This window comes from Artibeus jamaicensis, unplaced genomic scaffold (genome assembly GCF_021234435.1).
Source record: "Artibeus jamaicensis isolate MK-2021 breed Jamaican fruit bat unplaced genomic scaffold, CSHL_Jam_final contig_1998, whole genome shotgun sequence".
Taxonomy (NCBI): Eukaryota; Metazoa; Chordata; class Mammalia; order Chiroptera; family Phyllostomidae; genus Artibeus; species Artibeus jamaicensis.
Genome location: NW_026521407.1, coordinates 16,393,236 through 16,419,103, shown reverse-complemented (window position 1 = coordinate 16,419,103; position 25,868 = coordinate 16,393,236). Strand labels below are relative to the sequence as shown.

Here is a 25,868-nt window from a genome sequence, read left to right as displayed (position 1 = left end):
GCAGCAAATCAGACCACACCAAGAGCTTAGCTGAGGGTGAGCATGTTGATAAAAACCAGTGAGGGGCACTGAGGTCTTCGCAGCAACGGATTTGGCCCAACAGTCAGGTTCAGCAGATACAAAGGGGATGAGCCCCTAGGAAGATGAAGGTAATGGGAAGTTAAACTCAAATGAGCTCCAACTCGATTTGCAAATGAACAACACAAAATAATTTTATTTTCTATCCTTTTCATTGAAAAGAAAATTAAAACCATATTCTTACTGCTAGGGTGAACTAATTTTTCTGAGCTTGCCACATTTTTGGTTAGTTTTTAAAGATAAGTGATAGCAGATGTTGATTTTATTAATGTGACCAATAAATTTCTAAAAAATAAAATTAGATTAATATATTATTATTCACAGTGACTCAGCATAAATGGTCGAGGACCTGCAACTGTCCCCAGCTATGGGATCATGAAATAGGACAATTTAGTGACCATTACATGGAAAATTAATTATGAGAAATGCTTTTCCTCTCTCTACATTTGTATTTTCGAAAAAGTAGGCCTCATACTTTAGTCATTTAAACATAATTTTGAATAGCCTTCTAACATTGTTTCATTTTTCACTTTTCTCTGGAGTAAATCAAATTTTAAAAACTTCCAAAATTTGCTTATGTTAATTGATCTCAGATGTTCTTTTTGACAATAAAACTACTTTTGTTTAATTCTGTGAAAAAATGTTAATACAGTTTTACCATTTGCTAAGTGAATGGTCTGAGGTCTTTTGGAGGGTCATTTTAAAAAGTATGTTAGGTTATTATCCAGTGTTCAAAGGAACTAATGAATTGGGAGTATTAATAATGTAATCAGACCTATAAGTTAAAGCCACAAAGTCTGATAAAAATGACTGTGTGTTAAATTGTGCCAGTACAACATCGCTCGATTTTGTCAACGACTGGTCAAGTCGGGATAGTGGGTAAAAATATGCTGCTGTGATTAAAACCAGTTTGACTGAAAGATAAAAAAAGAAAGAAATAGGAAGAAAGAAAAGAAGTCTACAGCCTAGCATGTTAACTCCTCCATACACACAGTCTAGAAACTTCTGCCACCATACTAACACACACATTCTCCACAAATCACAACTCTATTCCGAATGTTCTTGTATGTTCTATGTTCCTTTTTAAATTCTACTAAATAATTCATAGATTTACAACAGAATTTATTTTAAAAACTTTTTTTTTTTTAAATATTTTATTTATTTATCTTTAGAGGGGAAGGAGGAGAGAGGGAGAACCAACGGTCCTTTGAAAAATAAAAAAAAACAACACTTAAATCACTACTACCCCATAAAATGTTCTGAAACACAGGTAATCATAGAAAATAAACGTGCGTATACTGCTTTTATTATAATTATAGTTGTTAGCTGAATGAAAACAAGTAATAGCTAAAAAGGTTTTCAAAGATAGAAAACATTTGGGTAAGTTACGACACAATTTTTTGAGCACTCAGACAACGGAAATGTATAGTTTTTTACTAACTGCAAATGAAAAGTTAACAATGAAGTCAGGGAGTTGAAAGGTTGTAAGGGGCTTCAAACATATTCACTATATTTTAAATTTGAGACAAAGGAGCTGAGAACAGGAAAAAAAATAACTCAACATATACACCACAACAGTCTTTTTTTAAAATTGACTTCCAATTTGAACTCTTTTCTAAAAGCATTAAGGGCATCAAAACCCTATTGTAGATTATGTATCATCTCCTCTTTGGCTATGAGGTGTGTAGTTTTGTTAACTAGAGACATCAATGAGTTCAGTTTCTGAGACCAGTCATTTAATAAATTATTTGGATCCTTGGGTCTCTGGAAGTTGATAATTCCGGCCAACCTGTCTACTTTAGCAAAGATGGTCTTGTTTACTACGAGATTTGAGAGAAAAGCCTCCGACTCCTGTAAGAGAGAAAGGCAAAGTGGATTAAGACCAGATAATTACAGATAATAAACAGAATTTAAGGAAAGCATTTTTTAAACTCTTCGTTCAAGAATATGCAAGGTTAAAATTCATTATTAATAGTTAGCAACTGCTGATTTCCTGTGTTAATGCACTTACTTCACTGAGAGTCTAGGGAATGAACAGAACCTGAGTCCACTCAGAGTCAGGGCCGACTTTAAATCTGCCTGCCTGCGACCTTACTACTGCTGGTCCTGGGGAAGGACCTGCTGCCAGCAGCACCATGATCTACTCTTTTCTACAAGGCTTCCTCATAAGGAGCAGTATTATACAGTCAATTATTTCCAGAATGCTGGTTTAGAATATATACCCTGCTACTTGGCAAACATACTGCCATGGACAAGGCACTTTGCTTCTAAGGACTCTCGTACCCTCACCCAGAAAAGAAAGAGCTAATGAACTGAGGATCAAGAGTCCTAACATCCGTGCTTCTTCTTCTTCGGCTAAATCATCCCAACTACATGTCTGGTGGCAGACAAGGCTTTTGAGACCAGTGTTCCACATTTCACTTACCTCCTATCTCTTTGGTGCTGTACATTTTATCAACATGAAACCCAGATCTAAGTACAAAACCCTCTGACACATTCTGGGCCTTTCAGGTGAACTGCAGTCAAGTTTCCCTTGTATCTTTTACTCCTAGGGTTCACTTCTGGGAACGTATTTAAAACCTAATGAACATGTATTATAGAATATATAGCTTGGGCTTCAAACTAATGAAAAACTAACATACTTAAGTGAAGATTTGAACTAATGTAAATAATTTTAATATGTTGATATTTAGACTATTCTTTGGTATTGAAGGTAGCTTGGGGAAACTATCACCTAAACTTAAAAATTAAGTAAAACAAAACTGATTTTCTCACTCTATTTTTATAACTTGACTGACATTCAAAATGAATGGCTGCAAATAACTCTTAACAATGAGGTTTACTACTTACATCAACAGACAGATCCAGAAGCTGTGCCATCCTCTTCATCGTTATCCTTGTGTAATACTTAGCCATTATTCTAATATTCTGGAGAGGGGACAGCAGGCAAAGAGGACACATAACAGTTGTCATTTGTTTTCATATCCAAATAGGTTTCGTTAAAATGTCAGACTTAGAGCTTTTATATTTTCCATAGCTCACCAATGGAATAATGCTAGTTCTAAACCTCATTAATAAAACTAAATATTTAGCCTGGGCTGGTGTAGCTCTGTGGATTGAACATGGGCCTGCGAACGAAAAGATCGCGGTTCGATTCCCAGTCAGGGCACATGCCTGGGTTGCAGGCCAGTTCCCAGCAGGGAATGAACAAGAAACAACCATACATTGATATTTCTCTCCCTCTCTCCTTCCCTTCTAAAGATAAGTAAATTAAAAAAAAGTAAAAAAAAAAAAACCCCAAACTAAATATTTAGATATTTTGAATTCTGCAGTTATTTGTAAATTATTCTGAGTATTCTCCACAACTCTCTATTTAAAATATATAGTCAAAATATAGGCTTATTTTAAATAAGTTAGTGATTAAAATTGTAAATGAACTAAAATATTTTTGTTAAAAGCAAGAAACTAAAGTTTTCCTAATTATGACAAATGTTTAAAAGGTTAAACATTTTAAAAACCAAGATCATCTCAAAACATCATTTTATCATCATTATGACTACTTAAATGTAACTTGAAATTAAATTTCCTAATTTGCACTGGAAATGGTACTAAAGTTAGAGAGACTGACCTTCATCCTTTTTCACTGATTTTTAGAGACAGAGCGGGAGGGGGAGGATGAGGGGCACAGAGAGGGGGAAGAGGGGTATGTGTGAGTGAGAGACACACGCACAGAAACATCAATTTGTGTCCCACCCACCCACGCATTCGCTGGTTGACTCTTGTATGTGCCGTGACCAGGGACCAAGCCCACAACTCTGGTGCGCCGACAAATGAAGTCAGGGGTCGTGTCTCATCTCCCATGTGCCCCGGCACTTCCTGGAGTCTGTCTGCCACACAGAAGTCTCACAGTAAATGTGTGTGTGCCCTGGTCAGGTGGCTCGGTTAGTTGGAGCACTGTCCCATACACCGAAAGATTACAGGTTTGATTCCCAGTCAGGGTACCTACTCAGGTTGTGGCTTTGATCCCTGGTCGAGGTGCTGATACGGGAGGCAAGCCATGGATATTTCCCTTTTCTATAAATGTTTCTGTTTCTCTCTTTCTCTCTCAAATCAATAAACATATCCCCAGGAGAGGATTAAAAAAGTGTTCGCTGTATGAATGACTGTTGACATATTCAATTTGTAGTGACATCAAGAAGATCCAAGTTCAGGTTTAAGATTATGTTACCCGATCCAAAATTGTCAACTGAGTATCAGATAGAAAACACTCTCCCCGCTCCCATTATCCCTCACATTAAAAAATTCCTCTGGCACCGGCTGGAGTGGCTCAGTGGATTGAGTGCCAGCCTGTGAACCTAAAGGTCACCAGTTCGATTCCTAGTCAGGGCACATGCCTGGGTTGCAAGCCAGATCCCTAGTTGGGGGCATGTGAGAGGCAACCAAATGATGTTTCTTTCTCCCTCTTTCTTCCTCCCTCCCCCTCTCTCTAAAAATAAATAAAATCTTTTAAAAACAATCCTTCTGGTGTATGTGCTATAGAGTTTAATGATTGCATGGTCACCTCAATATGACGCATGTTAATATGACTGATTACCAAGCATAAAAAATAAAAGTTTATGCTCAAATTTGCTGCACTTTACTTCTAAACTGCCACCGCTACCACGCCAGATTCTTACGTGTTCAACAACTCTGTTCTTCAAGTCTTTCCACCTTTTTTCACCGTCTTCTGTGTAACCGAAAACATCAGTGGCAGGACTCTCCAGAGAACCTTTCCTTAGTTCCATGCCGTAGTCCTCAACGAGCGTGGACCAACGCATCAGCTCCATTGTGGTGAAGAGCTTCAGAAGATCCCTATAAATGGTATGAAACTTAGTATTCCAAATCTGTAAGGTAACATTCATCTAGCATAATGGCAAGGTTTTAAATATCAACAAAGACTGTATTTTTTTTTAACATTTTATTTATTTATCTTTAGAGGGGAAGGGGGTGAAGGAGAGAGGGAGAGAAACATCAATGTATGGTTGCCTTTTTTGTGCATCCCCTGCTAGGAAGTGGCCTGCGGGGAACCGGCCTACAACTCAGGCATGTGCCCTGACTGGGAATCGAACCGAGATTGTCTGGTTCACAGGCCCATGCTCAATCCACTGAGCTACACCAGCCAGGGCCAAAGACTGTATTTTTAATAAATTTTTATCTGCAGGATAAGAGTCAGGTGGATTACTATTAATATTACCAATTTTACTACCATTTTGTCCCACAGTGATTCTGAATGTAGCATTCCCATACTTAATATTCTATTCTCTCCTCTATTACACTTGCCAATCTCTGGACTAGTGACTGTAAACTTTTAAATGAAAAAGATAAAAGAAAAAGAGCTTAAAAAAATAAAAGACCATTGTGCTTATGATGAAGTATACATCTGTTTTATATTATAGATTTTCAGACACACTTCTGAAAAATCACAAAGCCCTAACTACTGATAAAAACTTCACCAGATGGTTAAGCAAAAAATGTTAAGATTAGCTTGAAATAAAACCTGTACATGATAAGTGATTTAGAATGAAGTGTGTAATAATCTCATTAAATTCTAATACACTACTATAAAAAACATTTCACTATTACCTCTAGTTTTATTCTCTAATACAATCTATCACACAGGTGGCAAACACAAGGCTCTCGGGCCAAATCTGGCCCTTCACCTTGTTTTATCTGGCTCAGCACCTTGCTTCTACCCGGCGGCCCAGCCCTCACTTAACTGTTAAGGAGTAATTACATTTATACAGTCTTAAAATTACATTAGGCCCTTTGAAGGCAACTGAGAGGCTGATATGGCCCCTGGTGAAAATGAGTTTGACACCCTGATCTATCAGCAACCAATTAAGAAGTATTCATTTAGGTTAACCAATTTTTTTAAAACATTTTTTTATTGATTATGTCATTACGGTTGTTCTATTCCCCCCTCCTTTCCCCTCCACCCTCCACACCCCTCCCCCACCATTCCCCCCTTTAGTTCATGAACACGTGTCTCAAGTTCTTTAGATTCTATATTTCCCATACTATTCCTGCCCTCCCCCTATCTATTTTCTATCTACTGTCTATGCTACTTATTTTCTGTACCTTCTCCCCCCTTCTCCTTCTCCCACTGCCCTGTTGCTAACCCTCCACCTGATCTTCATTTCTATGGTTCACTCCTGACCTAGCTGTCCTCTTAATTTGCTTTTGTTTTAGGTGTGGTTGTTGATAACTGTGAGTTTGCTGTCCTTTCACTGTTCATCTTTTTTTATCTTCTTTTTCTTAAATAAGTCCCTTTAACATTTCATATAATAAGGGCTTGGTGATGATGAACTCCTTGAATTTGGTCTTATCTGAGAAGCACTTTATCTATCCTTCCATTCTAAATGAAAACTTTGCTAGACAGAGCAATTTTGGTTGTAGGTCTTTGGTTGTAGGTCTTTTCATGACTTGAAATACCTCTTTCCAGCCCCTTCTTGCCTGTAAGGTCTCTTTTGAGAAATCAGCCGACAGTCTGATGGGGACTCCTTTGTAGGTGACAGTCCCCTTAGCTCTTGCTGCTTCTAGGATTCTCTCCTTCATTTTAATCTTGGCTAATGTAATGATGATGTGCCTCGGTGTGTTTCTTCTTGGGTCCAACTTCTTTGGGACTCTCTGAGCTTCTGGGATTTCCTGGAAGTCTATTACCTTTGCCAGAACGAGGTAGTTCTCTCTTATTATTTGTTCAAATAGGGCTTCCACTCGTGACTGTTCCTCTTCCCCTTCTGGTACCCCTATAATTCGAATGTTGGGACATTTAAAGATATCCTGGAGGTTCCTAAGCCTCTCCTCATTTTTTTGAATTCTTGTTTCTTTATTCTTTTCTGTTTGGTCATTTTTTCCTTCCTTCTGGTCTACTCCCTTGATTTGAGTCCCAGTTTCCTTTCCATTACTGTTGGTTTCCTGTGCATTACCATTCATTTCAATTAGTTTAGCTTTCATATGTTTCTCTAATTTGTGACTATAATCAACCAGTTCTGTGAGCATCCTGATCACCAGTGTTTTGAACTGTGCATCTGAAAGTTTGGCTATTTCTTCATCACTTAAGATTTATTGGCTCTGGGGCTCTGAGTTGTTCTTGAGCCATTTTTGGTCTGTTCGTGCCTGTTAAGTATGAGGAGCGGAGTCCTAGTTGTTTACCAGGACGGGGCCACTGAGGTCGCTGGTTTGTGACGCTGTATGTGGGGGCGGGGTCAGAGAGGAGCAATGGTGGTCCTCTCTGCTCACCAGTTCGTCCCACCACCCCAAACTGTTTATTCCAGTGGAAATGTGGGAGCCCACCGCCGCCCTGCACCGTGCGGTCTCAACGCTCACCTCTTCACTGTTTTATCTGCACGCAAATGCTCCACCGACCGGAGACAGCAAGCCTCGCCTCTTCCCTGTGTCCACCTGTAGGTAGCGCGCATGGCACCTGGGATCTGCGCCCTCGGCTGCTTGCGCACCACCCAGTAGGGGATCTTTTTTGCCAACCCGCTCCACTACTGGCTTCGCTCCTCTTACCGGTTTAGCTGAGCATTTCGTTGTCTTTGGACTCCGTATTGTCAATTTTCTATGTGGTTTGGTTGTGTTTATTGTTGTTAAAACTTTGTTTTTAGATTTGGTTGTGCGCGGACGCAAGGTGTTTCCACCTACGCCTCCATCTTGGCGGAAGTCCAGGTTAACCAATTTTTAAAACAGCGCTTCTGCCCTGGCTGTTGTAGCTCAGTGGACTGAGCACGGGCCTGAGAAACAAAAGATCTCGGTTCGATTCCCCATCAGGGCACATGCCTGGGTTGCAGGCCAATTCCCAGCAGGGTCCAGTTCCTAGCAGGGGGGATGCACCAGAAGCAACCATACATTGATATTTCTCTCCTTCTCTTCCCTTCTAAAGATAAATAAATAAAAACTAAAAAATAAAATAAATAAAACAGTGCTTCTACTGAGGTATACTAAACTAATTATAAAAATACTTACTTATATTTAGGAATTTCTTCTAACTTCTTGTCACCACTTATCCGGTGAACCAGATCTGACTGTTCGTTATCAAAAGGAGCCAAGATAACATAGAGGACAACACTCTTCAAAGCCTAGAAATGTTGCACAACACAACAGATTAACACGCAGGATCAGAGACCAAATGAAAACTCTGGCAGGAACTGAAAAACCATGGAATAACTGTGTAAGTTCATTTTTCATATTGTACTGAAAAGTTTTAGGAGAAAAAAATCGCAGACTGCTCTTTTCCTAATGTCTTTCTGTAATATTTAGTTTTCATAAGTTTATTACAGTAAATCTTTGGTAATTTGAATTACTACCTGTTTTTTTTTTAACAAATGTATAAAAGTAGTTCTTATAACAACTTAGCATCATAAATGTGGAATACACATATAAGCTATTTAAAGTAGTTTTTAGAAAAACAATTTTCTGAAGCAAAGCAAGGTCTTTACTTGTCTGAACCAGTCAAGATAAACTGAATCATCAATACACTGAATACAAAGCAGCATTATAAAATTGCATGTAATTAGTAAGTTAAAATTGCTTCAAAATAAATTTAAAATTGCAAATTGTTCATACTAAGTACCAATGCCAAGTAAAAGAATATATTCTTACCTGTTGCCACTTTTCACTTTCTGCCTGTATACAGGGAGTATCATATATTGCTCTGTAGTGCTTACAAATAGACAAATAGGACCCTTCATGTTGATCCAGCTGAATCATTAAGTTATAGTATTTCAACTTTAATTTCTGCGGGGGGAAAGGTAAGTTGACAAAATTAACTGGGGTTTATGGATTCCCCCCACCAAACACTTTTAAGTGAATTTATATGTGTACTGTACCTCTGTGTTTTCTTCCTGAAAAAATTTGGTGTTGATTTTCTTGCTGATGATCTGTGTACGAATGTAATCCTTCACAGCGAGGCAGAGCCGCATTTGCTCCAAAATAAACTCCACTCGTTCTTTTTTTTCCATTGACCCATAGGTTTCCACCTAGCAGATTAAGTCCCCAAATTAACTTATAATACTTAAAAACTGCAAATTTAAATACATATTAAAATAGGCACCCTTGATAAATAATAAAAACTTTCACGCATTTTGGGAGAGTGTTGACTCTAAAAAAGCTAGTTTTGTCATGGTTGGGTAGCTCAGTTGTTTACAGCATCCTCCCCATTGCCCTAAGGCTGTGGGTTTGATCTCTGGTCAAGGCACATGCAAAGCAACCAATGAATCCATAAATAAACAGAACAACAAATCCAGGTGTGTGTCTCTCTCTCTCCACTCCGGCCTCTGCCCCTTCCTCTTTCTCTCTGAGAACAATTTTTTAAAAAGCTAATTTCCGCCCTGGCTGGTGTAGCTCAGTGGATTGAGCACTGGCCTGCGAACCAGAGGATCGCAGTTCAATTCCCAGTCAGGGCACATGCCTGGGTTGCAAGCAAGTTCCCTGTAGGCCAGCTCCCAGCAGGGGACACATTAGAGGCAACCATACACTGATGTTTCTCTCCCTCTCTCCTTCTCCTCTAAAGATAAATAAGTAAATAAATATTTAAAAAAAAAAAAAAAGCTAATTTCCTCCAGAAAATTATACAGTATTAATAAAATTTGGGTTTTTTTTTTTTGGAGTGAAGTTCTATGAATTTTAATACACTTATAAATTAGTGTAATCACAATCACAATCAGGATATAGAACAATTCAATTCATGCCCTGGCTGGTGTGGCTCAGTGGATTGAGTACCAAAAGGTCACACTGGTTCAATTCCCAGTCAGGCCACATGCCTGGGTTGCAGGCCAGTTCCCAGTAGGGGACGCACGAGAGGCAACCACACATTGATGTTTCTCTCCCTCTCTCCTTCCCTTCCCCTCTAAAGATAAATAAATGAAATCTTAAAAAAAAAAAAAAATCATTAAGAACAAAGCCAATGATAAACTGTAAATTCTAAGGAATAGTAAATAGTATATGAATTACTGATTTTACTTATATTCTGAGAATCAAAATGTTCAAATAACAGCACAAAAATCAAGATTAACTAATTGATCCCAATTTTTCTTCAAAACTTCTGTCGCAGTTTAATTTATTTGGGACCACAATTACTCTACTGCCCGGTACTTGAATAACCCCACACTTTACTGCACTCACTCTTAATTTTGGTGGTTTAGAAAAAAGCAGTACGGTGCCAAAATAAGCTATTACCAGCTAAGTCTAAAGTTTCACACACTCTAATATGTAGCACCTTACCTGTAACTCTTGTAAAATGGAGGCTGCCTCCTTGACGTCACCGTTTTGCTCTTTGATAGTTGCTAACGTTTTTGTCAGTCGAGCACGCTCAATTTCAACATAAATCTACAAACACAATAAACGTATTATTATCAAAATCCCTACAGAAATGTGTTAAAAGACAGCACTGAACTCTTATGCAAACTAGGTGCAGAGCATTCATCTTGGAGTCCCTGAGCACTTCATCCTCCACGTGCAACAGCGCTGGGCGACCTTTTACACTCCACAATCACTCAAACTTTAAGAAAATGCTTCTATAAACCATTACCCATATTTTGCAGCTTTGCTTTGAGAACCTAAATATGAAATCTCTGTGTTTAATGAGTTACAGACCACCTGCTACATAACTGACACACAAAATGAAAAGTACCTTAAAAAAACTGAGTGCTAAGCCCTGGCTGGTGTAGCTCAGTGGATTGAGCGCGGGCCTGCGAACCAGACAATTGCGGTTCTATTCCCAGTCAGGGCACATATCGGGGTTGCAGGCCAGTTCCCTGCAGGCCAGTTCCCAGCAGGGGACGCATGAAAGGCAACCATACATTGATGTTTCTCTCCCTCTCTCTCCCCTCTAAAGATAAATAAATAAAATCTTTAAAAAAAATCCTAAAACATAAATAAATAATATTAAAAAAAAAATTGAGTGCTGGCCTGCAAACCAAAGGTTCGCTAGTTCGATTCCCAGTCAGGGCACGTGCCTGGGTTTCGGGCCAGGTCTCCAGTAGGGGGTATGTAAGTAAGAGGCAACCACACACTGATGTTTCTCTCCCTCTCTTTCTCCCTCCCTTCCCCTCACTCTAAAAGTAAATAAATAAAATCTTAAAAAACATTGATTATTTGAAAAATAACACCCTTTACAAAGAGCATATGCAGTCCAGTAGCTGCAATTCAACCAATGCTCTAACTCTGATTTTATCTTTAAATATAAGGCTACTTTCTTTACAAATATCTGATCTTGGTAAGTATGAAAGTTACTAGCATTTTTTGTAGCTATAAATCACATCAGTGGATTTGTGACTTTTAACAAATTAAACATCAACAACCTATGTATACAGGGTCCAGGAAGCTAACGCTCATGCTTAGGCCGCTTGTTCAGCCTCTGCCCTGCAGCAACCCCTGCTCCCCACCCCACCCCCAAAATCTAATCTCCAAAAATAACAAACCACTTACGGTTTCCTAAATGAACTAGGTGTCTCCTACTTTGATACTTTTTCCATGCCTGTTGGCCAGGAAGAATTTCTATTTATTCTTAAAAAGCCCGCTCGGCCACCATCAGCTCTCTGAGGCGTCCCGGGCACCCCTGTGCCGTGGGGGGCCGTCGGCACACTGCTACTGTCATGACACGGCCCACTGAGGATTCCCGTGGCCGATCGTTTTAAGGTAACAATGTCCTGCTCATTTGGACCTAGCACGACACAGGTACTCAGTGACATCTACTGAGCTGAACTGACAGTTCAATAGACAAAATGCACAAGGGCTGAGTTTTTGGCTTCAAACCACAAAAATCGATCTAGAAAAAAACATGTCTACTACAGTCACCATTTTGTACTTGCCCTTTTTAGAGAAACATGATATTGGGAGCAGTGGGGAGAAATACAAAATAAATACAAACAGATTCTAGCAAGACAGTGAAATTTTGAAAATTAACCTCACATTGCAAATGCTCTAACAATGTAAATATGACAGTGAAACCTTAGCTACTATCCCAATTGTAGACTTTTCAAGAAGATCTAGACCAGGTGAAGAATTAAACTTATTTTTACATACTAATACAAAATGTGTAAATATACAGGTATCTCTGAATACAAGTAAGAGAGTATTTACCACTGTCAGCTGTGCCAACAAGACAACTCACCTTTCCTTCTGTAACCATGCGTAGAGTATCAATTAATCGAAGCTTGGTTGGAAGGTCTGTGATTTCCTCCACATAAGCACAGCATTGTTGAACCATTTTTGCAACAGCCTAAAATAATAAAAATCACTCATAAGCAAAATCCATTGCTCACACAGAAAAGAAAGTATTTATTGATGGAAGTGCTGTGGTCAAATTTGGTCTTCCCAAGCAACTCTACACACTGAAATGTCTACAAAAGAACATCATACCCCCCTGGTAGTTAAGAAGTGCCGAGTACACAGGAATAAATCAAGAAAGGGTAGGAAACCCTCAGGGGTAAGACTGCTCCTCTCCCCCTACCACTCAAGAACTAATCACACAAAAGGAAAGCAGAGGCATGACTGATGACATCTGTTAGGAGGCTGGCAAGCCAGCTTTTTTGAAGCCAAGCAGAAATGAGTGGAAGAAATTAAAACAGACTAAAGGTAAAATAAATAAATGAAAAGGAGGAGAAAAGCAGAGTTGACCCTGGCTACGAGAGCACCGAAACAATGACCGGCAGACAGCATGACTGAAGAAAAAAGAGTCAGTGACAGAGGCAGCAGTAAAATGGTTCCATCATCTAGGTGGGGAAGCCGAGCCCCGGTCACCGTACTCAACCCAATGAAAGGTGACGAAGAAAAGGAGGAGTGTCTCCTGCCCTGTCTCCCTGCACTCCCTCCAGCTCTAACATTCCAGGATCGAGGTCAGGGGTCAGCAAACCTTTTTCATACATGTTTATAGATTTACAGCTATTTACATAGTAAATATTTTAGACTCTGTGGGTCCAGAGTCTCTGTGGCAACTACTCAAATATGTCTTTTAACTTTAAAGCTGCAATAGGTCACATGTAGCAGACGGGCATGGCTGCGTTCAGAAAGTTTTATTTATAAACGTGGAAGGTGGAATTTGGGCCATGACCCATTGTTTGCCAAATCCTAGATTGTGAACAGCACATCACAGTCATAAATAATAATAATCAGAACTTTGTCATTAAGACAATGTTAAATTATATTAAGCATATTTTGTGTGTAACAAACAGAAAAATAAACACAGTATCTTGCTGTCAATTATACCTTAACAAGGCGGAAAAAAAATCCCATGGAATGTGTTCCCAAGATTACCTTGAAAAACATGTAATGATTATGTAGCCCAGGTTAGACTTTTTTCTTTAAAGAACTTTTGTTTATCCTCACCTGAGGACATTTTTTCATTACTTTTGGAGAGAGAGAGAGAGAGAGAGAGAGAGAGAGATTGGTTGCCTTCTACTGGAGATCACACCTGCAACTCAGGTCTGAGCCCTGGGAACCACGCCCACAAACTTTCGGTCTACAGGACGGCACTCCAACCAACTGCGCACACTGGTCAGGGACAGACTTTAAACCGTCTGAAAAAATCTGATGTTCAGAGACCTAGGAGTTCCAGAAATTAAGGTTTTATTATAACATACAATTCTTCCAGTAAGTGCCAGGCCCTGGGACACCTGTATCTCACAGAACACATGATCCCACTAAAATCGATGATTTCTAGAAGAGCATGCATACAACTTGATAATTCTAAAAGTTGTGCAAAAAACACATGAACAGAAACCAGATGGGGATAAAAGCAAAAACAAAACTATCAGTATTCTTATGACACTGAGCACCCTGCTGTTCCCTGGAAAAAAACGTACGTAAATCATTTCGGAAGTTACAGTTGAGTGAGGCTTACCTCCTATGCTCAGGCAACAGTGAATTACAAACCACTAAGCAATCTAGAAAAGGTTAAGAAAAGCATTCCTTTCTAAGTTTGATAAGGCCAACAAAGAAGTTTTAGGTAAAAAGAGTAATTATAGGAAAAAAAAAGAGGTCTGCTGAGCCCCTAAGCACTTCCCACGGCTCTGCAGATACAATGTGAGAGAAAAAGGAACAGTCCCCATCCCAGTTCTGGGAGATCACTGGCCAGCTCTAAGACTTAACTTCCTTTCTCCAAAAACCCTCCTCATAAACCTAATTGAAAACATTCTCTTCCTCCTTTCATATCTCTTAATACCTTTCACTACTCTCAGGTCACCTACTATATATTGTCATGTGTGTGTATAGTTTTTAAAAAATCAATCTTAGAGCCTGGCTGGTGTAGCTCAGTGGATTGAGCACAGGCCTGCGAACCACATGATCGCGGTTCAATTCGCAGTCAGGGCACATGCCTGGGTTGCAGGCCAGTTTCCAGCAGGGGACTCACGAGAGGCAACCATACAATGATATTCTCTCTACATTGATATTCTCTCCCTCTCTCCTTCTCTTCCCCTCTAAAGATAAACAAATTAAATCTTTAAATTTTTTTTTTAAGTTAAAAAATCAATCTTAGGCCCTTAGGCTCAGTGGCTTGAGTGCCCACCTGCAAACCAAGGGGTCACCAGTTCGATTCCCAGTCAGGGCACATGCCTGGTTTGAGCATCAGCTTCCTGGTGTGTGATGTGGTGGGGTGGGAGGTGGGGGGATGACATGAGAGGCACCACATACTGATGTTTCTCTCCCTTTCTCCCTCCCCCTCTCTCTAAAAAGAAATAAATAAAATCTTTCAAAAAAATAAAAAATAAAAAATAAAAAATAAATCCTAGGATACTTGTTAAAGTATGTACTATGATCACTTATGACTTACATTCTTCACTAAATTAGTCCTGTCTGGTGTGGCTCAGTGGAGTGAATGCCCTCCTGGGAACCAAAGGGTACCGGGTTCGATTCCCAGTCAGGGCACATGCCTGGGTTGTGGGCTAGGTCCCCAGTAGGGGCACATGAGAAGCAACCACACATTGATGTTTCTCTCCCTCTCTCTCTCCTTCCCTCTCTCTAAAAATAAATAAATAAAATCTTTTAAAAAATTAGTCCATTCTGTACTAAATTATATGTTTCTTTACATTTCAAGAGCTGTATATATAAATTTCAGTTCCTCCGTAAGTAACAGAATTAAATAGTCCCTAAACTAGCTCTGAAATTTTATGACTCTATGAGATTAAATCTGAATTTGAGGACACATGCTTTGAACTGTAGTAATTATATAAAACACATATTTTTATTTAACCCAGGTCTTCCCAAAACTAAGGGAAAAGTAGCCTTAGAAATTACGTAGCCCTTTCAAACTTGTCCTACAGAAAGCAAGTCTCCTAGAAAATCAGAGTAAGATGGTTTATCTGTTCATCTCTCAACCACTCTGTGATGGTTTCTCAAAACAGAACTGATCACCAAAAGGTGCATTTAAATGAATTTCACATTCACACATACCAGAGTGACTCGATTAAATCTATTAAATTATGAAATTTTTTTTTGAGTTTTAAAAAGATTTTTATTTATTTCTAAAGAGAAGGGAAGGGAGGGAGAAAAACCAGAAACACTGACCAAGAGAAATACTGATCAGCACCCCCACATCTCCAACTAAGGACCTGGCCTGCAACCTAGGCAGGTGCCCCAGCTGGGAATTGAACTGGTGACTTCTAGATCTGCAGAACGATGTCCAACCTACTAAGTCACACCAGTCAGGTCTTATTCACTGATTTGAAAGAGAGAGAGAGAGAAACATCAATTTGTTGTCCCACTTTTTATGCATTCACTGGTTCATTCTTGTGCGTGCTCTGACCAGGGAAAACCCATAATATTGGCATATTGGGATGATGCTCTAACCAACTGAGCTACCCATCCAGGGCAAATCTATTAAATTCTAAACAGTGAATATTATATGCATGCAACTTATCTCAAAACAAAACAAAACAAAACAAAACAGTAAACAATCATAGTAACTTTATTTTCTGCAAAAAGTAATTTAACCCACTAAGCTCACTCTAGCAGCAAACTAGTAAAACAAGAGATTCGGACAAGAACCTTGTATTTCTGTTTTTGGTTCCACTATTAACCTGTTTTACAATGCCATTACCTTTATCATCTGAAGGCAAAAAATAAAAACCCAGAAGCTACTCAGAAAACAAGTAACATTTAAAAATGAGCCCTGGCTGGTGTATCTCAGTGGATTGAGCACAGGCCTGTGAAGCAAAGGGTCGCTGGTTTGATTCCCAGTCAGGGCACATGTCTGGGTTGCAGGCCAGGTCTCCAGTAGGGGACACAAGAGAGGCAACCACACACTGATGTTGCTCTCCCACTCTTTCTCCTTCGCTTCCCCTCTCTCTAAAAATAAATAAATATTTTTAAAAAAATTTTTAAATAAATAAATAAAAATGAGACAGAAGTATGAAAAGTGGAATCTACTACAGAGGACCATTTAAATAAATATATCCAAGCAGAACAGGGAAACAGTAAAGTCTAGCTTCACAAAAATACCCTAAGAAAATATACTTAATCTTTAAACAAAATAAGTATTTAAAATAATATCTGAAATGGCTTCAAAAGTAATTTTAATGTTAAGTGTTTAATACCAGACACGTGAGGTTCACAGGCACTTTAGGCGTGGCCTCTGGCCACCCACTGAGCCAACTGAGAGTGGCCAGTGAGCCCAGTCCACCTGCAAGGACCTCCTGCAGGTGGCTATGCCATGGCTGGTGCACCTCGAAAAGTGGTGCTGAACCAATGTCAGAAATGGAAGTTCACTAGCATCTACCCTGAAGACTCTCCTGTTCTTCACAGCTTAACAGATCACTGTACCTACTAGGTTATATTTTACCACTAAATCTTATGTCATTAAAAAAAAATTATTTATTTTTAGAGAGGGGAAGGGAAGGAGAAACAGAGGGACAGAAACGTCAATGTGTGGTTGCCTCTCATGTGCCCCTCACTGAGGATCTAGCTTGCAACCCAGGCATGTGCCCTGACTGGGAAGTGAACCAGCGACCCTTTGGTTCATAGACCAGCACTTATCCACTGAGCTACACCAGCCAGAACTGTATCTTATGTTTTTCAAGGTAGCTTTGGGATTTCCAGTAGGGACAACTTTTTAATGCTTCTACTGCTGCAGTGGTTGCCATTCATGTGGTGCGGGCCCTCTCTGTCTATATGGCCTGGAATGAAGGCTTGCGACAATGGTGTGAAGGAAAACGGGACCAAAGTGAACACTGCTCCGGACAGCATTAAACTGATTTTTAAAATGGCAAATGTGTCCAGAGATGATTTCAATAAAGGCAAAAGAACTTATTTGAAATAAATAAAAAATAAACAAAAGACATAATTAAATTACAGATTATCAACTTGATGGATTATAATAATCATTTAATATAATAAGCATGAAAATGCTATGGAACAATGTGAAAATAGAACACCCTCACTACAATTTTATAAAAATATCCAAATAAGAAACAAAAATAAAAGCAGTTATGAGACTATGGACAGAATTTTCAAACTCTCTAGAATGTTATAATGTCGATTTAACAGATTTACAGAAAGGTTTTCTAAAAGTCCTTATTTAAATGTTTGTGTTTTTGTGTTTGAGCAATCATAAACTTACTTGTTTTAACTGACTCCGTCTTTTTGACAAAAGCATAATATTTTCATTAAGTAAATCCCATTCTTTAGCCTCATAGCACATCTTCACTACTGCAACTAAGATACGAGACGTAGACACCATATCAGAAGCCTGTAAAAATGAAAATGTATTGAAAGTTAATGGAACCATATTAAATGAAATTACTGCTAACTGTGGTAACTTGAGGTTTTTGCTATAAGCTACTCACAGTACGGGTCTGTTTTTCCAAAGAGAGCAGGGTTTCAATGACTTCTTGAAGTCTTCCTTCCTAAAACAAAAGATTAAAATGAACAATGAAAACATTACCACCAACACAAAATCAAATAACTAGTCTAAAATTTCCAACTTGGGGCCCATAAGCTATCTTTAATACTCCAAAATACCTAAGAGAAACTAAATTCAGAACAACAATGATTTAATGCCTGAGCAAAACATTAAGAGTTTGTTTTGGATAATCGGTGCAGTAGTATCTGTTTATCTTGTTCTAAACAGATATTCTTAACTGGCAGCCACACGTGTATTTAAAGAATAAAAATGGGAAACGATTCTTTATAAATTACCATAACAAATACTTTGAAACATGAAATTTTGTGGAGAAATAACAAGGATATTTGGTGGTAAAAAGGTAGGAAACCCTGGCTAAATTATCAGAGACTTTAAAAATAAATAACTGGGCTGCAAAGAAAGGAAGCCCTCTTGGCAGTAGCCACATTTGCCCTACCAGAAGTCATGCTCTTAAGCAGACACTGATCCAAATGAAATACACCCCTTTTTGCCTACTAATAATAAATTCTACCTCATAAGCAAAACCAAAACATTCTCCCTGGGACACATTAAGAAATGAAAGTTAACAGCCCTGGCTGGTGTAGCTCAGTGGACTGCATGTGGCCTGTGAACCAAAGGGTTGGTGGTTCAATTCCCAGTCAGGGCACATGTCTGGGTTGCGGACCAGGTCCCCAGTGGGGGGGGTATGTGAGAGGCAACCACACATTGATGTTTCTCTCCCTCTCTCCCCTTCTCTTTAAAAATAAATTTTAAAAATCTTAAAAAAATAAAAGTAACAAAGCTCCAACAATACAAACCTAAATGATAACACACTGGGACCAAAATAAGCCATCCTATTAAGAACCACACATTTTGATAAAACCAACCCACAGCACAAACACTGCATTTCCAATATTGATATTAATAACAATGAATGAACTGGAAGCTATGGAGTGTTTTATCTCGAAATTGTTTTTCTAACCATAAATGAAATTTTTTTTTAACTTTAGTGATACTCATGGATGACACGTAAGTACTCTTTTACTGATTAAAAAAACACCTTATTAAACAGCTTTTGAATTAAGGGCACAAATAATGTTTGGACTTTTCAAAAATACTGTTTCCATATTTGCCAAGATAACTTTTTAAATTTTATTTATTTTTAAAAATATTTTATTTATTTATTTTTAGAGAGAAGGGAAGGAGAAAGAGTGGAAGAGAAACATCAATGTGTGGTTGCCTCTCATGTGTCCCCTACTAGGGACCTGGCCTGCAACCCAGGCATGTGCCCTGACAGAATCAACCTGGTGACCTTATGGTTCTCAGGCTGGCTCTCAATCCACAGAACCACACCAGCCAGGGTTAAACTATGAACTTTCTGTGCAGCAGAATATGTTCTTTGCAAAGCCACTGTGTGAACTTACTTTAACTGAATCTGAAACATACATAATTAACATTTTAACAATGTTTCCTATGCAAAGGGGAGAACCAGTTCTTAAAGCTCTACAGATTCATATATACAATAAATGCTGGCTAAATGTCCATCAGAGGAAAAGAACGAAAAGCAAATCTGTAACTTCTCTAAAGTAAAGGCTAATAAATCATTAAATTTCAAAAAAGAAAAAAAACTAAAAAGACTGCTAGACATTATTTAATTCAATCATCTTACTTTCAAGAATAAAAGAACTGAGGGCCAAACAACTCAGCCACAAAACGAACCAGCAGAACCAGAGCCCAGGCCCTTGCTCCCTGGTCCAATTTTTCCCTCCCCTCCCCTCACTACACTATATTAATTTAAACTACACCTTTGCTTTGATCAAAGTAATCGCCACTGGAAAATGGTTACCATCTGGCAACAAAATGTATTGTGAAATAGTTTAAATGCAAAATAGCTGTTTATTCATGGTCACCTCCCGTCACATTTGCAATTACTGCTAGTCATATGACTGATCAATACAATATAGCTTATATAACATTCTAATTCAGAACTATGGTTTTTATATTTTTAAAGACTTTATTTTTACAGGAGAAGGGAGGGAGAAAGAGGAGAGAAAACATCGATGTGTATGAGTTGCCCCTCTCACATGCCCCCAACTGGGGACCTGGCCCAAAACCCAGGCATGTGTCCTGACTGGGAATCAAACTGGTGACCCTTCAGTTTGCAGGCCAGGGATCAATCCACTGAGCCACACCAGCCAGGGCCAAATTCAGAACTATGGTTTTTAAAGAACTGAACCCTACATGTGAAGGAATAACACACTGCTCTAGAGCAATGGTCTGCATGTATCAGACCTTCTACCTTCTCAGAAAGATGTTCTTGAATAATACACTCTAAAATCAAGTCACTCAGCACCTCCTCTAACACTCAAGCCCACTGAATTTCTGTTTGCCATGACTGAAATTCTATTTTATTTTAAGGTTTACTTCCTTTGTAATCTCATTAGAATGCTAACTCTTAAGAGCAGGGTTAATGTCTATACTGTTGATCGGTGCAGTTCAGTGCTCTGCATTTGGACAAGCACACATTGCTTCTGTAGATGTCATGGTGCATCCCTTCATACTTGTGCCAGTTATTCAAGTGCATGTCTTGCCTTCTAAGTGTAGGTTCGTTTAGGGCTGGACCTTGTTTAATTAATTGTTATTTCCCTTGCACCGACGGCACATATCGACACTGACCTGAACTAGTAGTCAGTTGGTCTTAATGGCTTAAAATTTCTGATTCTTAGTGTCACAGTAAATAGGTTATACAGCTAATAATTCAGTGCTATTTGAGGGATACTACCATCAACTTCATTAAATACAACTCCCAATTCTCTACCCACCGCCCCCCATCCCATCTTCCAGGTTCAATCCTATGGCTGACCATCTTCCTTTCCTATCTAATCAAATAGTTCCTGAAATGCCACCTCCTCGATTCTGCCTTTCAGCTCAGAGAAGAGCAAGATGGCCAGAGCTACCAAAACCAACTTGTTGGAACATGTGACTTCTGTGAATCATTTTTCTCATTAAAACATTCCTTGAAAATGAGGTAAATGACTATGGAGTTTAACATCAGTACATGTTGGGTATCTGTAACTTCTGTGTATCCATGTCCATCCTTTAACTCCTAAATGGATCAATCTTTTAATGATTTGTTAAACAATCTAAATAAGAAAAGGCAAATATCTTCTTATTTGAAGATAAGAGGATATTTGCTTTTTCTTACTTTGGATATTATCACAGATAGCTGAGATTTAATGCCAATCCAATACTTTATACAAACTGTTTAAGTGGGTCTTTGTCCAAGCTGCTGACCATCAGTAAACTCCTACATTTCATTGCCTCTTTATTTTTAATACTAACCTTGAGAAAAGGCTGCAGGTGACCAAATGAAATGAAAAGAGACCAAGAAAAAAGAAAACCAAAGGATATATTCAATTTAATAATGCAAACAGTCCTCAAATAACCATACAACGCACACACCATCATCAAAAAGGAGAGAGGGAATCCTTTGTGTATTAAGAGCTGCTAAATGCTGCACCTCTGCAGTTTAGAAAAGGCCTTCTTTGGAATAATTTTTAACTCCTTCAAACATCGGTGAAGGAAAAAGCATTAGCAAAAACTAGTATCACTTTTATTATCTCACCAACCTAAGGCAGGGTCCTCAAATACCAATCAAAGACACAACACAATGTAATGGTTAAAAACGAAGTCTCTGCAGCCAGACTGCTTCGGAATAAATCCCAGCCCTACCACTGCATTACCTCGAGCAAGACACCCTCTCTGATTTGCAGTTTTCTCTTTAGCAAGATGGGCATAATAATAGTTTCTAACCCACAGGGTTGGTGTAACGATTAATGCGATACCTATGAAGATATGCTTGGAACACAGTATGAACATAACCATTATCGTAATAGGCAACATTATATAGAACTTATACAGCAATAAATATTAGTTATGGCCCTGGCTGGTATAGCTCAATGGACTGAGCAAGGGCCTGTGAAGCAAAGGGTCACTGGTTCGATTCCCAGTCAGGGCACATGTCTGGGTTGCAGGCCAGGTCCCCAGTGGGGGACACATGAGAAGCAACCACACATTGATGTTTCTCTCCCACTCTTTCTCCTTCCCTTTCCCCTCTAAAAATAAATAAATAAAATATTTGAAAAAAAAATTAGTTATGATTGTTATTTGCTAGGTGAGTGTCAGGACATAGAAACAGAATTCTATTAGATCATAATTGTAGGAGATCTGAACAGCCTAGATTTGACCATCTGACTGCCCTGGTCTAGACTTCAGTCTACCTTTTGAAGGCTTTTGCTTCGTGTGTGTGTGTGTGTGTGTGTGTGTGTGTGTGTGTGTTTAACCTGATATATCCTTATTAAAGTCTCCATAATTTTCATCTTCAAATGTCTTTTACATTAAAAATAAAAAGTTTCTTAAGCAAAGTAAGCACAAAGGTGACAGTCCCTTAGAGAGGTCATGGTATGTTGCAGAAAGAACACTCTCCATGCTCCCAGAGACCTGAGCTTGACCTGGCTCTGCTGTGGTCCTTGGATAAACCACTTAAGCTGCCTGAACCTTAGTTTCCTCACAAATAGAGGGAAAATAAAACTTTTTTTCAGGTTTTTTAAAAGGTTTTATTTAGGCCCTGGCTGGTGTAGCTCAGTGGACTGAGTGTGGGCCTGCGTACCAGACAATTGCAGTTTGATTCCCAGTCAGGGCACATGCCTGGGTTGCAGGCCAGTTCCCAGCAGAAACGCATGAAAGGCAACCATACATTGATGTTTCTCTCCCTCTCTCCTTCCCTTCCCCTCTAAAGATAAATAAATAAAATCTTTAAAAAAAAAAAGGTTTTATTTACTTTTAGAGAGGGAAAGAGAGGGAAAGAAACATCAATGTGTTGGTTGCCTCTTGTGAGCCCCCTTTTTGGGACCTGGCTTGTAACCGAGGCATGTGCCCTGACTGGGAATCGAACTGGTGACCCTTTGCTTCACAGACCAGTACTCAGTCCACTGAGTCACACCAACCAGGGCTTTCAGTTTTACTAATGGGTTCAAAATTAAAAAATATATATATACATGCTAACACGTTCCATATATTCCAATGCAGACATGCAATGCCAAATCAGTATTTCCTTATGTTTGGCAGGCTGGTTATAAAATACTGTAAAACAATGAATAAAGAGCAAATCAGAGAGACATACAATCTAAAAAGTTAACTAGGACTATAATACAACCATTAGTTTTTAACCTAATCCAAGGGTTAAAAACCATGGGTCTGTATGAATAAAAAATGTACACCCTATCACCTCCAAATCCCTCCCACCCCTTAAGCAATTCACACTTACACCTTGTTTTGACCCACTGGTATGCTGGCTTAAAAAAAAAATAACCAAAATTCAAATGCCTTTCATTTTAAATATTTCCATTCCATCTGACAACTAAAAAGGCATCTGGCATTTGAACTGCAAATCTTTCAACTGTCTTGGACATAACGACAATGTCCTGAATAAATGCCATACATGTAATCGCTAGGTAGCAGTGAAATACTCTTTTCTCACTGGGCTCTAACCTATTTGAGAGCAAGAGTTTTGACCAGTAATCTTTACCCCCCACAATCCTTAGTGTCGACTCGGTCTTGCACACAGCAGACTGTCAGAACATGCAGAACATGTGGGTAAGGGGAAGATTTTTTCTCCCAGGTCTCAGTTCTACAACAGCTGTACTTCTTTAAAGCCAACGGTTTCTTCCTACAATGTCACTCTATTAGTTCCAAAGTGGTGGTTCAGGGGCTGCCTTTGGCCTGTAGTTTCATTTGATCTACATGGTAGTGTCTCAGATAGTATTTTAAAACAGATTACTGTCCAGTTTCTAAATACTGAAGCATTTCATATATGAATCCATATTCCTGACTTTCTCCCTCGAAATAGAAGAGTTAACAAGGCCTGGCCTTCATCCCCAATTGGCAAAGATTAACTGGAGGTGAAGAGTTACTGCCCTTTTCCCTGGGCAGGTGTTTAGAAGTTCAGGTTTTCCTCACACAAGGCCCTCTAGGCCGGGCAGCATGGTGAGAGCGCAGCTAGAACCCGTCTGCCTGGGTTTGCATCCTGGCCCCATCACTTCAGTAGCGGTATGACCTTGGAGCATGTGACTTAACTCCTCCTAGCCTGCTGTCTGTAAAGTAAGAACAGTAATACCCATCACACAGGGCTACGGTGAACAGCAAGTAAGTTAGTGCATGTAAGCACTAGAGAGAATGCCTGGCACTGCAGAAACGACTCAGTAAATGTCGGCTACTGTTACCTCTGTGGCACTGCAGGTGTTTGAACTCTCCAACCCTTAAGTAGTAGATGATGTTTCTTTACACTCTCTGCTAGAAATCTCAGAGATGAACTTATGGCTCACCTCCATCAAATGTACTGTCCTTAAGGAATACAGGTGCATCAAAAGCACCTTCCCCTATCCTTGTTTTTTTGTAAAGCCTCATTACATTCTTTTTCTTTTTCGGAAAAAAAGAGAGGCCTTATAAAGATTACTTTCTAAGACTAAATGTGAAATAGTGTCCTCCTCCTGCTCCTGAATTTGCTCTTATGTAGTAAGCTCTTTAGGGACAAAAACCACCTTATGAGTGAATGCACACCAGGTGAATAGCAGTAAATGTCTACAGCTGGAGACATCAAAGCATCTGGTAAGGCCTGAGCACAATGAGGCCTTAGAGCAACAGCCCATGAAACGCTGACTCAACAACCACCCTTACCCTCCCTAGTCAGGTAAACCAAGTCTTGAATCCCTGGCTCTACCTATTAACAACTGTAACGTTGGACAAGTAACTCTGAGCCTTGGTTTCTTCGCAGGTAAAACGATACACAAAGTTGCCTGACACACAGTAGGGGACGTGATAATGTTTGGATCAAGTTAGGTTTCTATCCTATGGGAGATGAGCAATGGAGCTAACCTACTGTTCAAGACCTCCTCTAACTAGGTTATTCTGCACTTGAGTGCCTATATGTCTTTACTCAAATAGTTCCTGCTGAAGGAATGATTCCTTCCCCACGCAATCTTACTGATTCTTCCAGGCCCAACACAAACGTGAGCTTCTCGGTAAACGCTTCCATTATCCCACCAGTAAGAATGAAGAGCTTCCTTCTGTGTTACTAGAACAATTTATTCATTATTGTCGGCCATACACCGCCCTACAGGACTTGTCCAATTCTTTACGTACAGGATCTCCTCCTGGACAGAAATCCTGTGTTAATCGCCTCGTTCTACCACTTTCCTACCCCTTTCCCTGCCCAAAGGCCAGGCACATCGCCGTGATCCATAAGCAACTTGACATAAACTGATTCAGCAAGAGCAGCAGAACGAAACTCCCTGATCTAGCCTGAATGCTGAAGCGGCCTTAACCCCTGCGAAACGAGTAAAGTAAACGTTAAACAGCATCCAAAGAAACGCAGAAAGTACTATCCGGCCCCAACTCCTGCGGGGAGGAAGTGACCATCTGTCCCGAGGAGGGTCTGCAAAGCTGTATGCATCATCGTACCCCGCCTGGCGTCTCCCTGATCAGGCAGACCTGGGGGGGTCCCACTCAGGCAGGCCCAACCTGGGCTGGGGTTGCGCAGTCCAGTCGTCAGGCCCCCCGAGGCCTAAGCAGCCTCCGCGCCGTGACTCAGCCCGTGGCGCTCGCCAACAGACAACCGGCCTCCCCTCACCTTGGCCAGTTTCTCGCACTCGGGCAGACGCTGATCCACCGTGGCACTGTAGTCCACCTCCATCTTCACGATGCGCCCATCAGCGCGCTCCGAGCCGCCGTCCGCCATGGTCCCTGCTTGAGCGTCCCTTGATATCCCCCAGCCTCAGCCACCACTCGTCACCCACACCGGAAGCCGTAAGCGCACGCGCTCAGGCGGTGAGTCGGCAGCCCGCGCGAAGGACCCCAT

General features: G+C 39.8%; 1 protein-coding gene across 1 annotated transcript; it reads right to left on the bottom strand.

The window, feature by feature from the left end:
* Positions 1 to 1,352: 1,352 nt before the first annotated feature.
* PSMD12 (proteasome 26S subunit, non-ATPase 12) lies at positions 1,353 to 25,824 on the bottom strand. The gene is made up of 11 exons (XM_053655550.1): positions 25,641 to 25,824; positions 17,898 to 17,957; positions 17,672 to 17,800; positions 12,230 to 12,337; positions 10,339 to 10,443; positions 8,946 to 9,095; positions 8,719 to 8,853; positions 8,083 to 8,195; positions 4,755 to 4,929; positions 2,929 to 3,006; positions 1,353 to 1,929 (listed from the first exon to the last, which is right to left on the bottom strand). The coding sequence occupies exons 1-11, from the start codon at positions 25,746 to 25,748 to the stop codon at positions 1,720 to 1,722; spliced, it is 1,371 nt and encodes a 456-aa protein (XP_053511525.1). The 5' UTR covers positions 25,749 to 25,824; the 3' UTR covers positions 1,353 to 1,719.
* Between the last annotated feature and the right edge of the window lie 44 nt (positions 25,825 to 25,868).

Excerpts from the sequence above, each read along its gene's own strand:
- PSMD12 (XM_053655550.1), bottom strand. The coding sequence starts at position 25,748 with ATGGCGGACGGCGGCTCGGAGCGCGCTGATGGGCGCATCGTGAAGATG. Across the intron at positions 10,444-12,229 it reads GCATGGTTACAGAAGGAAAG|ATTTATGTTGAAATTGAGCG; the intron begins GTGAGTTGTCTT and ends TTGTGTTTGTAG. Across the intron at positions 3,007-4,754 it reads AGAACAGAGTTGTTGAACAC|AATATTAGAATAATGGCTAA; the intron begins GTAAGAATCTGG and ends TCCCCTCTCCAG.